This window comes from Haplochromis burtoni, unplaced genomic scaffold, assembly GCF_018398535.1.
Source record: "Haplochromis burtoni strain Fernald_Lab_line unplaced genomic scaffold, NCSU_Asbu1 Contig_66, whole genome shotgun sequence".
In the NCBI taxonomy this organism is placed as follows: domain Eukaryota; kingdom Metazoa; phylum Chordata; class Actinopteri; order Cichliformes; family Cichlidae; genus Haplochromis; species Haplochromis burtoni.
In genome coordinates this window covers 2351320-2369340 of record NW_024582427.1, presented here as the reverse complement: position 1 = coordinate 2369340, position 18021 = coordinate 2351320, and the positions used below count along the sequence as shown (strand labels likewise).

Below are 18021 nucleotides of genomic sequence, written 5' to 3'. Positions count from 1 at the left end.
GCTACTGCCATCCTACCATTGCAGTGTCAACTCCTAGACTCTGACTTTTAATAGATTCTTAACTTCCAACTATTTCTAGCCACAGAACTGTGACAGCTCTATCCAAACCTAGCTGTTGAGCTCTTCCATTACCTTGTACATTTTGAGCCAGACACTTCTATTAACTTGTATCCATGGACTTTCACTATTCTTTCACTATAACTGATATCTTTCCATGTATCTGTCCATTTCTATCTAGTAACCTCCATCCATTTATGGTTACTAGCTTCCCACCATTCATTTGTCCATTCCTAGACACTCAAATGATTCCTAGCCATTGATTTCCATCCATCCCCAGCTACCATTCCACTGTCAGTTCCTAGACTCAGATTTTTAAAAGATTCAAAGCTTCCAACCATTTCTAGTCACTGAACTTTGACAACCCTAGCCAAGTCTAGCTGATAAGCTCTTCCAGTACTTCATACAGTTTGAGCAATGCATTTCTATTCAATCTTATTTACATACTTCGTCATTTTATAGCAGCTGACCTCCTTCCATTTCTCTGTCCATTCATAGCCAGAGCCTTCTATCCATTCTTAGATACTGAACTCCCTACCATTAGTCAATCACCTTTATCCACCCTTTGCTACTTCTTTCCACCTGGGTACTTAGCCTAGTCACCCTATTCTTTTTGTAGTAGCACCCCACAAGTAATCTACACCAACTGCAACACACACACTCCCACGAATTGCCCACAACTGACAGCCACAGACTTCCCCTTCTTAGGGACTAATCATCATAAAAGACTTAGCCACAGACCTCCACTAATTTGTAGTCATTGGGCACAATAGAGTCCTGGCTGGTGAACCCACTTCCCTCTCCAGCTACTGTGTTCCACTTCCCTCCACCTCTTCTGAGACACTGACCTTCAATCATTTAAACTATCTAGTTATCATTGATCTCCATCCGCCCATGCCCACTCACATTCATTCTTTCACTGCTACTGACACCAAGTCAGTGTACTTCCTCATCCTGCCTTGTTGGCAAGAGATGCCTGCACGTCGAAATAAATAAAATTTAGATCCACATTTATCAGAGGCAAGAGTTGCACAAGGTAATTATGAGTATGATTGCTGCAGGTTGTGGCCTGATCTAGCTACATAGAATTGCAACATTTAATGCACCGTATCCTTCCAATTATTACGTATTTATTTTAAATGTCAATAATTTGTTTGACCTTCTGGTTTCAAATCTATAAATTGCTGTGAAGTAAACATATGTTTAAATGTAGGATGCATCAGTCATCTTTCACTGACTTTTTCCAATTTTCCTGTGAGGATAAATGGCTTCATTTTGTTGCACTTATGCCAATGAGATAAGATAGATGGGCGGGCTGTCAGTGCATGTTCCAGAGGGGGCATCTTGCCAAAGATTGCTTCTTATTCCCAAGCATTTTTGCTGGGGACAATTAGGAACATGGTGTCCTGGTACCCAGCCAACGTGCTGTCTGATGCCGACTCATGGCCACCGATGTCCAATAAGATGTGATGGGGCTTGCAGAAAGAAGTTGAGCTCAAGGATGGTGTGTCTGTGGGCAAGACTGATAGGGTCTGTATGGACGATATTGCCCTATATGCAGTGAATGTGATTTTGTATTCAGTAGACACAGCTTTCAGCACCAGTAGTTCACGGCTCATGGGTTCTTAGAGACCCTTGGGAAGGTCATTTGTTCACTCCAAGAGGATTGGGCAATGGTAAGAATGTAAATGTAAACATTTTCATAATGTCACCTGTCATGGTCCTGGGTCGAGCGACCCAGTGTTTGAGTTTATGTATCTTTTGTATTTATTTGTGCCTTAGCTTAGTTCACCTAGTTAATTTCTAGATTACTGTGTAGTCCTGTTTCTTAGTTATGTCATCTCCCCTGTACTAAGTCTCCCTGGTTCATACGTCATGTCTGTGGTTATGTTTGGTTCCTTGTCTAGTCTGTCATGTGTGTTAGGCCTGTTAAGTTGTGTTGTCGTGTCTAAGTCTGCATGTTTCCTGTTTTATTTTGAAAAGGGTCTTGTGTTCTGTGTTCATGTGGTTAGTTTTACTCTTGCCTGTGCATCATTATGTTTATCCTAGTCAGCTGTTTCCTCATGTGTCTCCACTTCCCCTGATCACCTCATGTGTGTATTTAAGTCCTCTGTTTTCTGAATGTCATTGTCGGGTTGTCTGTTATCCCCACCATAGTCATAGAACTTCATAGTATTTGTTTCTTAGTGTGTTTTTAGTTTGCTTAGGGTTCCTTGTTTAACCCCTGCAATCATCCAAATAAAGGATCACTTTCTGTTTAAACCTGCAACACCTCGTCCACATCTGCTTTTGGGTCCTGTTTCAAAAAACACACCGGCGCACCCCGCCGTGACAGTCACCTATACAGTACTGCAATCATGATGATAAATTGTACCTGTCAATTCAGTTTCCAGTGTAGTTGTACATTTCCTTCAGTAGTAAAGGTAGTCCTGACACATTCAAGGGATTAACATAAAGTATTTATATATATCATGTATTTATTTAGAAACTTTGAATATTACACATTTTCCTTTGATAAGGCAGGTTATATGAACTCCAGAAAGATGGTGTTACTGCAAACATTCCAGCTCTCATAATGGCATACATTTACAGTGAATTCATATAATAAATGACACAGAATTTCTAGTAGGCCCACTATTATACAATATTAAGGATCAGGAGAGACAAAGAGAGAGAGAAAAAAGACTGGCTTCAACTGAAAGCCTCTCTTGGAAGATTTCTCAATTTATTACATCTCAGAGAATACATTATAAATACTCAAAAATTAAAATACTGTATTAGCGCCAAAGAGTTACGTTAAAGACACTTGAAAGGAAAAAAGAAACTATCTTATGTGCATAACTACAGCAAAAAGGTTTTGCATCCTGTCAGGCTAACTAGAGCTACCTACAGATGTCTATCAGACATTGGAGGACAGTACTTTATGCAAATATGCTAAGTCACTTGATTGAAGGAAAAATACTACAGCAAACAAATAAGCCGTTGTCTATAGCCTATGTGCAGCTTTGCACTGCCTAACAGCACCACAACATCCATTATAGACTAACTACATACTGGTAGTGTGTCAAAGGACATGCCAAGGAAGATCAGCGAGCCATTATGGTCTGTGTTATCTCACCAGCTCTCAATAATTTAAGCACAACCATGTGCACATCCCTGGGAGGATTTAAAGTTTCAACATATTTGAGGTTTAAACAACATTTTAGGGTTGGGGGGAAAAGGGGAAAGAGGGAGGCCCAAAAGTCAAAGCAGGCAAATACTTTACATAGTCCCAAAAAGGAGTTGGCTAAATAGTGGTGTTTTAGGGAGGAGTGTGGCATCACAGCTAATCTGTGTGTCCGTGAAATGTTACCTCTAGGCCTATTCTGCTCAGTATTCTGCATTTTTTTCCTAATTCATCTACAAGCAGCAGAGGGGTGTGGGAGTTCTTTGTGCCTTATTGCTTTTCCTGTTTATTCCACAGTCTCGTTCCCTGAAGTTGCACTAAGTTAACAGTCAAGAGAAACTGTCTCGTGCAGCGCCTGTTTGTCCTCCGCCTCCACGTCCCCGCTCTCCGCGCTCTCCGCGCTCTGACACGAGAGCTTCTCCTCACATCTCACTGGTCGGACGATGACGCACGGCCTCACGGGCTCCCCGCTCGCCCCGGCGCGCGCGGGGTTGCGACTGTCGCGCTCGTACTCCTCCTGCGCGCGTTGGATCTTCCTATTCCGAAGCTTCCTCTTGTGGAAGTGGAAGGTTGCCAGGGAAACGAGGACGATCCCCACGAGCACGGCCACCAGCACGAGAAGCGCGAGGGTGGAGGAGAACGGCGGAAAGAGGCTGAGCTGCTCCGCGCAGGTGCCGTTACTGGCCTGGAACCCCCCGTGACAGCGGTGCAGCGGCACCGACAACCCCGAGGCTTCGGCGGTTCTGGCTGTCATCCCGGCCACTCCAAGTCTCACTGACCCCTGTACCCTTCGTGCTCTCCGGGCTCAGCGCGGTGACACCGGCCCGCGCATGTGGTTACCTGCACCGAAAAGAAGACACACGAGACCCGCTTGATCAGCTCCAGTGGAGGCAGAACATTAGAAACCCGCCCTCCAATTTCCCCATTAGCTGATCCATTCTACATTAACAAAACCAAACCGAGACAATTAAGATGGCAAGTGGCACTGTGATGGCACTGTGATGGCACTGAATCCCAGTGTTAGATGAAATGTGCCAACTCCTAACAGATAATACGCCCAGGTCAGGTTGAAAATAAATGAATGAATTAAATTCGGACGTTGCTTTGAATATAAGACACAGCAGAAGTCGGGACAATACATCAGCTATTGTAATGTGTAGGCCTTCGAGATTTAGCCCCAACAGAAGCCCTTTTCTGCGCTCCACGCAGCAGCGTTTTAAGATAAGAATGTCATCTTTACGCAGAGTATAATAATCTGCATCAGCTCAGGCAGGTAGGCTATATTTAAACAGAAGGAGGAAAAATGCTGGAGTCTTACCTGATAAAACAGTCAGTGCGGGAAGCGGTCCGTGAGTGGCGAGCCGATGTGTGTAAATGGGAAAACTGGATCGCGGTGACGCATTTCATACAATGTGATGCTGTTGCTGCTGCTGCTGCTGAGCTCCGATCATTCAGGACGCTTTGATTGCCGCAATCCGCTCAGTCTGCATACAGGACGGCGCTTTCCCCCAGCTAAATATCTCAGGTAGAGAGGGAAACTCCCTCACTATGCATCAAAGTGGGCTTTTCAAAAATGCGATTAGAATAGAGCTGTGTCTGGTTTTCCTGGAAAAGCGTCCCTCCTCCTCCAGCCGTCCGCTGCTCCACTCAGCATCTGAATGAAGAGCTGCAGCTGCATTAAAGGTCTCCTAGTCAGCTGGCAGGGTTGTTTGTCTCCCCCCCCCTCCACCCTGAGATGTAATTTATGTATTAACATGACCCCGGTGCGTGCGCTTCATTCCAATCAGCAAACTAATAAACACTAATCATCCTGGTGACTAAATAAGGAGGAAAATTAGCTATCAGTGGCATTCCTGAGGGTGTGGTCAGTCAAATGCTGCAAACCTACATGCTATGAAGATTTTAAGCTTCTTTATAATAACAGAAATTGCATTCATTTGTAGGTCTGTGCATGCTGTGAGGATTTCATTTGCTTCTAAAGTTGCTAGAAAGCTCCACACCTACACTTGTTACCATGAGACTTTATGGGATTTGTGCTCGGAGAACATCTCTGTGCATTTATCACAGATCTACAGCTGAAAATCAGTTTAACTCTTCATTAAATCAAGCTGTCGCAGGTGTAACTCTGCTAAGTAAACACTTTGGAAATCAATATCTGCTTCAGTGTGTGGGTTCTGGGGGCAAATACATGATCTTCACACTGCTGAAGTTTTATATCAGCCTAGAACAGCCAGATACAGTTAGCCCTCTAAATATGGATTGCAGGTTTTGGTGGCGATGGACCAAAATTCCACTGAACTTTTTTTTTTGTTTAAATCTGTGGCATGAAAAGTAAAGGCAGAAGGGAGTCTGACTGGTCCTAGCAAGGCGTAAGTAATACAATTTTTGTAAGTTTTCTTCGCAAGTTTTTCACCATAAAAGTGACTACCGAGTGTATTTCTTTGTGGATTTTTTTAGTGCAATTAGGATCATAATTATCCTGATGAAAGTTCACTTTCTGGTTCAGCTTTAATTTGATACAGATATAATCTCATTATGCTCAAGCAGAATTTGTAGTTCAATCAGAGACTGACACTTTTCCAGTTCAGGTTTTGTCCAGCTCTCATAATGGGCTTCTTAATGGCTCGCCTCCCACGACAATAAAATCTGTGCACAGTCTTTCTGATTGAGATACCTGCCCAACCTATGAAGACATTTAGGATTGCTCATCACTTCTGGTAGATTCTTCTTGCCGTTTACGTGCTATTAGACAATCATTTGAAATATACCTCACTTGGTAGAATGATTTATCCACGAAGACACCCACAGCTCATTTTCTCTGGAGGTTATTGATAAAAAACGTTTAGCAGACTCTTGAACCTTTGATTCAGACTTTCTGCATTTGAATTTGTGATAAACGTCAGGCTTTTTTGTTCACTCTTATCTATGTAATAACTCTTTTACATTATGACTAAAAAAAACTAACATTTTGTTGATTTTTGACACCTTCTACTACTGTTTCAAAGAAATTCAGGTGTTTATTAGTTCAAATATATTTTTATTTTTTTCACATGACTGTTGTTAAGGGCTCAATATTGAGGAAGGCAGTAAAATAATTTCCCTGCTCCACATTGTAGAAACAGTTTACAAAAAAAGCCTCTAATTGAAATCACGACCGAGATAAGCTCAACTCCCTGACTGGAAGATTACTGCAGGCATTGTGACACAAACTCCAAATATAGAAGTGTGGGTGAAGGAGAAGTGAGGAGACGCTTCTACAACGAGGACACCTCGACCTACTGAGACTTTAAAGCATTGTGAGAATATGCCATATGCCACTAATACTGCTTTCTCATGCAAACAGTGGGCTTCTGTTTTATTTCATGATGAGCGTAGTCCCATTTTTCTTTTGTTTCGTAACGCTGATAATCTGCAGCCTTGTATCTCAGCTTGAGGGTTTGAGTTCGTAGTGTGAAAAGTGGTAATTTATGCACAGTAAACATTATGCTGTCTATTTGTGAGGTTTAACAGGCAATAAACTTCACACCCTCCCTGTGTTGCTAGACTGTTGTCATTCAAATGAATGAGAGGGCTTCACTTTTTCGCACTGTTCTCAAATTGGTGTGAACACAGCTTTAAAAGTCACTCAGCCTTTGATACAATATCATTGCCAGGCTGGTACATTATTTTGCAATGTAATCACCATATGTCTGCTGTTCAACTCAAAGGCAGGGAGAGGAACGATGAAATGATTGCTGGAATGATTAAAAAAAATATTAAGAAGCAGGAGCTGCTGTGCAGCCCTTTGGTGTTCATTAACCTTTGAGATGCTGGATCAGTTACTCAAACTGGATTCGAGGCCTCAGATTACATCTGTGCCATCAGAGTGTTGCAGACTGCTTTATTAAGGATGCTAATAACGTCAACAGGATGCCCCATAGGGGAAATGAAATGTTTTATTATTTATAAAGGCAACCTTTATTAATATTTTCCAGCGCCATGTTTATACCTGAATTCTACTGGAGTAGCTGTGCATGATTCCATGATTGACACAATTTTTTTTATAATCTTTATTTATATAATTCAAGGCCTTCATCCAACTCATCATTGTCCCCTCTGTTAGAGGAGTTGTTGTTACTTCTTTTTAGCCAGCTTTCTTCTGATTGGCTGCTTCTTGCAAAGAGAAGGTTTGAACTGCAGGTGGGTGGGGCTTCTGTGCTCACAGCTGGAGCTTTGAGTGAAGTAACCATATTAGGTATGTTTTTTTAAAAACATTTTTTGCCTTTATTAGTGAAGATTAGACAGGGAAGTGGAGGGTCAAAGCAGAGAAGACGCACAGCAAAGGGCAGCAGGTCAGACTTGAACCTGGGCCACCAGTGAGCTTAAGTGATGCCCCATATTAACTATATTTCTTCTCATGAACATGATACAGAGCCAAGTGTAGCAAATTCTGCCTGAAACTGAGCAATTAGAGTGCAAAGGTTACTTTTACATACGCTGAACTCATTATTTGAATCTTCAGTGATGTTTCACGAGCATCCACCATTTTAGACGTATATAGGTATATGACAAAAGATAAGGAAAAGCGTAAAAGGAGCTTCTGTGGAGTTCATGTATTCTAGTTTATAGCGCCTACATTCATCGAAGGGTTGAGAGCCATTGTTCGTGATACCTCAAGCAGACTGGAAGATCCAGTGCTGCCTGCCCCTCCCACCGCCTGGACAGAGCCAGAGTTCCTCATGTTGAGTCTTGTTGGTTGTGATGGTGTCAGCTGCTGCTGGTTCAGCACGTCGTAGAGCAACACAGTAACCAGGTGATCGATTCTGTCAATAGACAGGATCGGCAACATCTGGCAGGTCTGTAAAACTATGGGTTGCCACAAATTTGTGTTGTTGTAGTTTTGGAATTTCTAATTAGATTTTACTTTTATTCCACTTTGACTATATGTTTTTAATTCAGTTTACTTTCCAGGGTGCATTTTCTTCTTTAAGTTTAGTTTTTATTGTTTGACAACATTTAATTTTTATTATTTTTATTTTTGGTCTTTTTATTTTTAATGTATGGAGGGCATATCTCATAGGAAAGATGAATGTTTTAGCACTGGAATTACAATAACTTACTAATTAGTAATTACTTAATTAGTTTGGTACAGTATGAATGGCCATGGGGGAGGTCTTTATTAACAGAAAAAGCTATAAAACCTATGACAATACACTTAAATGTCTGAAATGTATGTCCTCCTTTAGACTTTACAAAGCTGACCAGTAGACCAGATTTGAGTAATTTCAGCCTGCTCGGGCCTTATGTTTGACACCCCAGTTGTAAGTGAATCTAAGCAGCCAGTGAGGCCACTGGGAAAAGCAAAACATAAGCTAGAAATCTCTAAAAAGAAACTCCACAAATAAAGGACAGTTTTAATTCTGAGTCCATGTTCACTGGAGACTTGTTTGGTTTCTCTTAGTTTTAAAGCGCTGACCTCATTCGAGAGACATATGATTTAAAATCGCGTATTTAAAATTAAATTGTTCTGAATTGAATAGAGTTAATCTGTTTGGGTTCATTATCGTAGCCACAGGGTTTGCACACTGGAATTAAACTTCAGTACAAGAGATGCTGAATTGCCCAGTATGAATGTAAATCATTGTCATATTACACAGCCTACGAAACAATGAGAGCATCAACAGGAAATTGCTGTGCTTAGAGCCAACAAGTGGGTGGCCGAGACCCATGTCTTTGCTAATCGCAGAGTTGGCTGCATGTGCGTTCCTCCGAAACACTTTGAAGAACCTATTAAAGGTTAAATGATGCTCTACATGTGCAGAATACTTGCTATTTTAGTCCTATACAGCCTTGGGTAGAGGTGAGCTATCGGTGTGAGTCTTCGCTCTTCTGATGTCCCCCACAAAGTTGGTTATTTTCAGACACTTTAGCCGACACCTCTCTGAAACGCAACCACAGCAGCTGTATTGAAAGCATTGGTCTCTGCATATCATAAGAGCAGAGTAATCTGAGATATTAAGTAGAAATTCGTGTGTTATAACTGCACAGCTGTCACTGCTTAATGTGACTTTTAATAATCTCCAAAGTTCTCAGAAACCTCTTGAAAGAAGGGAAAACATGTTAACATCATTTAACATCGATGTGATGGGGCTTCTGTATCCACTCACAGGTTGTGGCGGCTACCTGGATTAGAGGTGTGGCTTATTTAGAGTGATGTTTGTCACCTGGGTTAATTGTTCAACCGAGGACCTTTGCAATCGGTCTCCATTGCATTCATTCCAAGTCGTTTGGTTTACTTTATGCTTTGATTTTTTATTTATTTTTTTTGCACTGATCACAGATCCACACACATTACTGATGAGCTGATATTTCACATTTTCCTTTTTAAATAAATGTATTTTTCACAAGTCATAAGTCATTTTCTTTCGAGGGTTCTGACAACATTATACTTTTCTTTTTTTTTAAGAAATGCTCACTAAAGTTTGACAAGCATAAAAGCAAAAAGAGCTGGGTATGAATATGAGAACAAATGGGTTTCATATCCATGTCCCGATATTTTTTTTTCTATCATTAATCTCGTTGAAGCTTTGGGGTGTTTTTTTTACACTGTAAAGGCTCATCAGCCATTTATTGGGGAGTTAGCACCTCATCAGAAATATAGGATTTGAAATGCTTCTGAAAAGCCATAAATCTTTTGTTCTGAAATTAAATTAACTTTCTGGATTTAACCCTCTCGAGGCAGGCGTTGCCGATTTGCAACAGTTAAAAACTAACAACCTGATTACCCCACATACATATTTTATGAGTTTTTTCTACTCAGAAGTATCACTGTAGGACTTGGTTGTGCATTAGCAACAAAAAGTTTAATTTGAGCCTGAGAGGGTTAATAAATAAAGCAGATGTTCCCGATGGTTTGGAAACTTGCTTACAGGCTTTAAGAGTCTTAAACAAGCAGCAGAGATGTGCAAGGGAAATACAGGGGTTAATGGTAGTGGCAGTACAGTGGCACAGTGGTTAGCACTGTTGCTGCATAGTTCAATTTCACCGTTAGACTGAGGTCTTTCTGTATGAAGTTTGCATGTTTTCCCTGTGTTTGTGTGGGTTTCCTCTAAGCACTCCCACTGTCCAACCACATGCAGTTTGTGTGGATAGGTCAATTGATTAATCTAAATTGCCCATAGGTGCAAATGGTTGTCTGTCTCTGTTTGTTAGACTGGTAACCTGTCCACGGTGTACCCCGCCTTTGGCCCTATGACACCTGGAATAGGCTCCAGTACCCTCAAAAGGAGAGACGGATGGATAATGGCAGTGATGTTTTGCACCTCAACTCAAGTAGTTCCCATGCAGCTTGGGATATAAAACAGAGATGAGTGGCAACAAAAAAAATAAAAAAGCAGAAAGCAACATTTAGTTAGATTAAGGTCCATGTGATTTTCTTTTAATATGCGTTCGTACCACAAAGTGTTGAAGATTCTCACGGTAATTTCCCGGTTGCACTCGTGGACATGCTCCATCACCGTCGGGGCTCCATGAAAAATGAATGGCCTCGGAGGGAGTGAGGGTCCCTGGATGATGAACTCACAGTAGATGAGTGCATACTGAAAGATTAATGCAGCTATTCAGGCACAGTTTAAAGCATGGCATATGTTTGTGGGCTGGTAAATGGAGAGTGATTACAGCGCTTATTTTAATATTCATACAGGTCCTCTCCTCTCAGCTGTCTAGGTCAAGCTGGCCGAATCTAAAAAAATGAATCCTGGAGTAGAAGAGTAGAGAGAGGGTCTCTTTTCAAATACAAAGTGTCATGTAGTCACATTCAAGGCAGAAACATTTACACCTGCTCACTCGGGGGTGGTGCAAATCACTCGGCATCGCCTTGGCTTTGTCTTTTTTGTGCCTTTGTTATCTCGTGATGAATCATAAGGATGAAGATTACGGTGCACACATTCAGACCATCTCTCTTAGAAGCCTTTGGTTTTCCCTCAGTTGTACACACAAAAAGAGGTTGTGTGATGGATGAAAAGAGAGTTCCAGAGAGAAGTTTAAACCCTGTCCAATTTCACACCTCTGCACACTGTATGCTGTCAGCCCTTATGCCAAACAGCAGTCGGTTTAGCAGGTTTTTTTCACTGCCCGCTGAGGCTGGAAATGAGGCTGATGAGAGAATGAACTACAACAGTGAGCTTGTGAGCCATAAAACCACAACAATGGGATGATGGTGAGATGCTCCGTGCCACTGAGTAGAAGTGCAGAGTTGGTGACGGTTCTTTATGGCAGCTATTCTTTAAGTTAAAAATACTGAGTCACAATTTGAAGTCTGAAAATTAAGACTCCTCAAACCTTTAATCATGAGGTGAAGTATTTTGTGGTGCTTAAGACATCAGATAGCCACTAGAACATCTTATTTCCAAGTATTAATTTTTACATTTCCTGGTCAAAACCCCTTCAATAAAGGAAGACTAACGCCTAATTTAAACCCTGTGGCTTTGTTTTTTTACTCTTTAAAATTGTCAAAATTTAATTAAATATTGTACGGTAACTTGATTATCAAACTACAACAATGAAAAAGGTAGATTAGAAACTATGGTGATCCACATGGAGCCCACCCAGGGGGCTCAGATTTTAGGAAACAGAGCTACAGATTTGTGATGAGCAACACTGTTTGTTGCTCAGGGAGAGGCCACCTCCCTGAGCCTGGTTCTGTCTTCCCCCTCTCACGGTTTGGGAGTGAAGGGATGAAGACAGGAAAAGACACTGTGGAGGAGAGCCAGAGATTAATAATAACTAATTATCCAATACAGAGTGATGTCTAATCATCATTCTGCATTTAGATGGGTACACTGTGGTCATTAAGGCATGGACAGGAAGGTCAGCAGCAATACTCAGGCAGGCTGTGGAGTTTAAATGATGCCATGTTGGTACTAAGGGGCCCAAAAGTGTACCAAGAAAATATCCCCCGCACCATTACACCAGCAGCAGCAGCCTGAACCACTGATACAAGGCAGCATGGATCCATGCTTTCTTTCAAAGGCTTACATAGATACTTACCGTACCACCTGAATGTCACAGCAGAAATCAGGACTCATCAGACCAGGCAATTTTTCCAAACTTCTGTTGTCCAATATTGGTGAGACTGAGCAAATAGTTGCCTCAATTTCCTGTTCTTAGCTGGCTGAAGTGTGGTCTTATTTGATTTTCTGTTGGTGTCCTATCAACTGAAAGCAGTCTGGCCACTCTTCTCTGACATCATCAAGGCATTTTTACTCAGAGATCTACTGCCCACTGGATATTGTCTCTTTTTCGGGGCATTCTCTGTAGTCCTGGAGTTACACTCAGACGTCAATCATTTTTCTTCCCGATTCTGATGTTCACTTTGAACTTCAGCAGGTCGTCCTGACTTTGTCTAATTGCTCAGTTGCACCCAGTTACAGCTATGTGATTGGCTGATTAGACAGACGTACCTAAAAAATGTCAGGTGAGTGTACATTCACCTTTCTTTCCAGCTACCTGTGTGGCCGCTCTCTTCTGCAGGTATTGGGAAAGGAGATGTGATTTGCCCACAACCAGCACTGGCAACCCTGGACCCAGTGTACTGGTGTTCTATGAAAGCCCTTAGATTTCAGTTGTGGGTGATTCTAATCCTTAAGACACCCTTTTGGAGTTTTGCTGCTCTCTGGTTTGTTTTCTTATACAACACTGCACTCATACACTCACTCACAGCATTAACCACACCGACCACACACATCATTGTTAGCTTAAATTCCTCATTAACTATTAACTGTCATTTTGTGTGTACAGCTCGCTTCTTCTCACGGCCATGTCACTTGTTTTGTGACACTCTCTCTATACTTTTATCTCCGGTGTCTGTCAATACAAACTTGTGTCCCTGTAGCTGCCAAATGCTCTTAAGTTCAGATGCTTGCTGTGTTTATCTGGGAGTTTATAGCCCTTTTATTTTAAATGCCAGGCTAAGTAACCTGAAACAAAGGTTGACAGGAGAAGAGGCAGTGAATCAAAAGAGAAAAGATGAGGACTGATTGAAACAATTGTCTCATTCTCAGTGGGTTTGATGCGGCAAGCAACAATATATATTGTGACTGACTTTTAATGTAAAAATTATTAAAGTTTTAAATATTTAATATTGAGCTCAGTTCTTTAAAAAAAAAAATACCAGCAATAACTAGAGGACATCATCATCTAAAGACTCAGAAAGATTTGATTCTGCAAATGAAATAAATGAATTTATCTTGGACGTGATAAAAATTCTAGATTCTTGTTAATTTAATTATATCATGACACTTAGGTTTAAAATTTATTGTAAAACACCTTTTTGTTGGTTTTATTTCTTTTATTTACTTCAACTAGTCTGCATTAACCTTACAGAAGTTCCTCTGTGAATTTACCATGCACCTGTGCAACTCGCAATAAAATGCTTTTACAGCCAGAAAACCCAACTGGCTCAAACTACATTTTTCTGTTTCTTAATGACACTGTACCTCATTTTCCTGCCTATTATTCAGCCACATTATTCTCTTTCACTGCAGCCCGTGTTAATCAGAAATACCAGCTGTAATGAGAAAAGTTTGTGGGCCCGAATACTAACCACACATCGATGTCCAGTCAGTGTTTGTGCGTTTGTGTGTGTGTGTGTGTGAGACGTTATAAGTCTTTATATGAGGGAGCTGATATCTTTAAAGCTGCAGGCCATCTCTGGGCAGGAGTGGTCCTCTTGTTATTCCCTTCACGCGCGCACAACTGCTTTCTCTGCAAGTCTCTGTCAGCAGAATTTCTAATGAATTGCACAAAAGCCAGTTTACTATGCCTGCACTCATGCATGCGCGCACACAAACACAAACAGACACAGGCCAACTTTCTTTTTGTGCACAACAGAAATGGCTTTGGGAAAGAATGAATGAGGCTCTCATGCACACAGAAGGGAAATATCATGCATAAGTAGTTTTTTTGCCCCTTGGAAAAAAAAAGATCCTGTCACTACACATTAGCATGTAGCAAAGAAGAACTTCACATCTTTTTGGAACTGTCCTGGTTTATTGCATGCAGCCTTTATTGGATAGTATTGGTAGTGGTGGAGACAGGAAGCATCTTCTTTTCCTGGAAAATGAAGATGCATATAGACTTTTTACATGCTATGTGAATCATGGCTAGCTAAAACAAAATGAATCATTACTATGGTGGCTGCTTGGGCACAATACCATGAACACTTGCACAATCTGTTTCTTTTTACAGCTGGTGTGGAGACGATATGCAGTATAACCACTAACTGTTTTCTTAAAGTAATGAACATATGTGAGGATGTCAAAAATACATCCATGCAGGTGTGCTTCAGAAATCTTTTTACCCTTATTTGTCAATCCTAAGTTTCTGTTCTTAACAGTGTGTTCCTATAAGTTTGTACATTTAACTGCCTTCCAGTGTTTCCTAAATGCCATATGCCATGAATCGACTTTCATCTCAGGCAAATTCACCTATCGTCTTTGAGTTGGTTCATTTCTTCAGGAAGTGCTCACCTGCCAACACACCCTCCTCCAACCTCCATTACTGCTTCAGAGCAAACCAGTGGCACCTCAAAGTAAACTGCTGCTCGCAGTTAAAAACCTTTTACCTTGAGGAATTGTAGGTAGGGCTTACTAAAATCTCCATGTACAAACTCACCTGGATTAACCTGCCTGTCCTCTCTCCCAGTGAAGTCTCGCTCAGTCTCCTGGAACCCTCCTCGCTGGCATCCACTCCTGTGAAACTTTTTCCTGTGAAAATAAACCTTTTGAACTGTGAAATTGCTTTTGTTGGGCCTTGTTTAAGAGTGCGCTTTTCATTACTACCATTTTAGCATTTGGCAGTATGATCAGTAATACCTTTTTTTCCCCCCAACATAATGTATTGTACATATGTATTTTTGAACTCCATAAACCCCAACACCTTGATTCTGTTGCTTTTCATCCATTCTGTTGTAGATTTGCTGTGCTTGGGAGTTATCGTCCTGTCACATGACCCCAAATTGGGGATCCCGTGTCTGGCTATAGCAACCAAGCCCATCATATCAGCAAAGGAACTGCACATTATGGCCAAACATCTTCACTCCACATCTTTCCAGAGGGGATTCATTCAGAAATCTTGTGGTTTGTTCAAATGCAAAAAACTGTCCAAAACTTATTGAGGTGCTCACACCTGCTGATGATCAGTTAATCAGCTGCATTTGATTAGCAGCACCTGGCTGCTGTTTACCCTCTTATTTCCTATGGAAGCAATAAGCATTTGTTTTTTTTCCTCAGGACTGCATTAAAACTTTCCTTTTACAAGGCTGTAGTTCTACATAAACTTATACTACCAGTGTTGAAATCCAGCTTCCTGCCCAACACTAATACAGCTCCACCTGGACCAGTTGGAGCCCAACACTGGCCTCAGTCTGATTCTTTGCTGTCAGTGTTAGTTAGTCTGCCTGTATTTGATGCCGACTGGATTTGGGATATGTGATTCAAATAAGTGATTCATTTGTGTATAGTTATTGTTGTTACTTCAAAACAACAATAAATTAGTTCCCTAATTGGATTTGCATATTTGCTGCTTTGATTTAATACTGTAGACTATCTATATTAGATCCACTGCATTGCTAGTCACCCCACTCTTCATCTTGCCAAAAGTGCTTCTGTCCCCTCTTGCAATTCACCATCTCTGACAGTTCTCTCCAAATATGCCCAGTCATCCAGCGCTCAAATGACAAATCTGGTAATTGTTTTGAGGATCCAAAAGCAAGACGCATTTAGGCAGAGCAGGTGAAGTGAGGTCGTCCTGAGGCAAAGACAAAAGACGCCAAAAAAGAGAGCAGGCAATCAAGCTACAATGATTTCTTATATCAACTTAGTTTATTTTTCTTTGCAAACGAAAGCTGGTAAGAAGGAAGTTTTACCCATTTAAATTCAAAGTAAATACCCTACAGAGAACTCCGACAATCAAACGATCCCTGCCAGCAGGACTTGGTGATGGTTGGGAGGAAGAACTCCCTTTTAATAGGAACAAGTCTCCTGCGGAACCAAGCCCAGGATAGGTTGGTTATCTGGCCTGATGGTTTGGGGGATCCTTTCTCAAAAACTTTGAATTATACTTAAGACTAATGTTTTTGTTAAAGGGAGTCTGACTTGCTGATCTTTGTTTTTGGAGACCTTCAGATTTGCTGAGTTCAGTTCAGGACTGGACTAGTGAGCACTATTACTGTGTTATTACCGACAAACACAGATAAGAATTAGAATTAGAATAGATCTTTACTGTTACTGTTGCAAGATCAATGAAACACATTTTAGCAAATCTCCGTTAGCAGCATGTAGATTTTTACATTGAAATTCCTTTAGAATAAAAGAAAAAAAGAAAAGAAAAAAAGAGTTAACTTGACTTAAAGTTAAAGAGGCACCTACATAGGGAATGTATCTAATAACGTAAGTATCTACACAGATATGTACAAGTTATATGTGCCATATAAAAGAGCAGGTGCAATATGGGGAGTGATGTGATCAATGGTAGCGCACACTGAGTAAGAGGTAGGACTAGAGGTAGGTTGCATTATAATAAATACGGTTTATAAATAGAGGTAGGAATGTTGGTTGCATTATACTACAATAAATATGGTTTATGTCACAGTCTGGCTGAGGCAGAAGAAGGTGGACCCAAGTGCGGACACGGAGAATAACAAGACTTTATATTGAATTAAAACGAACTGTTTATTGAAGGCTGATCTTAGCAACAAAAAAAAACAAAAGCAAAGACTAAATCATAACCTAAACTGGGTGAGCTAAACATAACAAAACTGTGGAACATGGACATAGAGACCTTGCATGAATGCATAATCATGGAGACAAGGTAGGATAACAGACGCTCAGACAAGGAATGAATGAACACACACAGACTAAAAGCACACAGGAGGTGATCAGGGGAAGTGGAAACACATGGGGAAACAGCTGACACAAATGAACATAACAATGTCACAGTGGAAGAGTAAAACTAAACACAATGAACACAGCAACACAATACTCTTCAAAATAAAACAGGAAACATAATGAAACGCAGACCTGACAACATGAACTTAACAAAAGACATGCAGACATGAAACACATGAAGGACATAGGAGACTTAACACAGGGGTTGAAAACATAAGGGGAAACTAATAAACAAAGAACTATAATAATAACCTAGGCATGATAGAAATGAACTTAGAAAACCTAAAGGACTTAAACATAAAAACAAACTAAAACTCAAAACACTGGGTCAAAATCGTGACAGTTTATAAATGCAGTAGAAATGTTAACAGTGAAGTTAACCTTCAATCAGGGTGGAGGTAGGATATGTTTGACAGTTTGTGGGTAGAAATGTTTATTGAGTCTGTTTCTCTTTGACCTGATTGACCTGTAGCGTTTACCAGAGGTAAGGGTGAGTGTACAGGGTGCGAGGGGTCCTTGATGATGAAACTGACTTTCTGCTGAAGTCTGCCAGTATAAATGTCTCTGAGGGGGGTTAGTGAAGTTGTGAAGTTGCCCGCTCTGCTGCCCTCACCACCCGCTGCAGTTTTCTCCAGTTTTACAAAAACTTTAAAGAGTCTTTAATTGGAATTCAAAAGTTGTTGTTTTTTATCTTTTCATACTTGAGAAACAAAGGATATGAGAAATGATCTTATCTTTCTCTGTGTTATTGTATTACCATAGAAAGTGCCTTGAGGTGACTGTTGTTGTAAACTGGCATTATATAAATACAATTGAACTGAAAAAAATAGAAAATTATTTTCACAAATAGCAAACGTCTTAACAGTTTTAAAA

General features: G+C 40.8%; 1 protein-coding gene across 1 annotated transcript; it reads right to left on the bottom strand.

The window, feature by feature from the left end:
* Nucleotides 1-2503: 2503 nt before the first annotated feature.
* On the bottom strand, nucleotides 2504-5093 carry LOC102312178 (uncharacterized protein C11orf87 homolog). Its single transcript, XM_005923169.3, has 2 exons — nucleotides 4542-5093; nucleotides 2504-4063 (listed from the first exon to the last, which is right to left on the bottom strand). The coding sequence occupies exon 2, from the start codon at nucleotides 3975-3977 to the stop codon at nucleotides 3546-3548; it is 432 nt and encodes a 143-aa protein (XP_005923231.1). The 5' UTR covers nucleotides 3978-4063; nucleotides 4542-5093; the 3' UTR covers nucleotides 2504-3545.
* Nucleotides 5094-18021: the final 12928 nt, after the last annotated feature.

Coding starts and splice junctions, on each gene's coding strand:
- LOC102312178 (XM_005923169.3), bottom strand. CDS start 3,977: ATGACAGCCAGAACCGCCGAAGCCTCGGGGTTGTCGGTGCCGCTGCAC.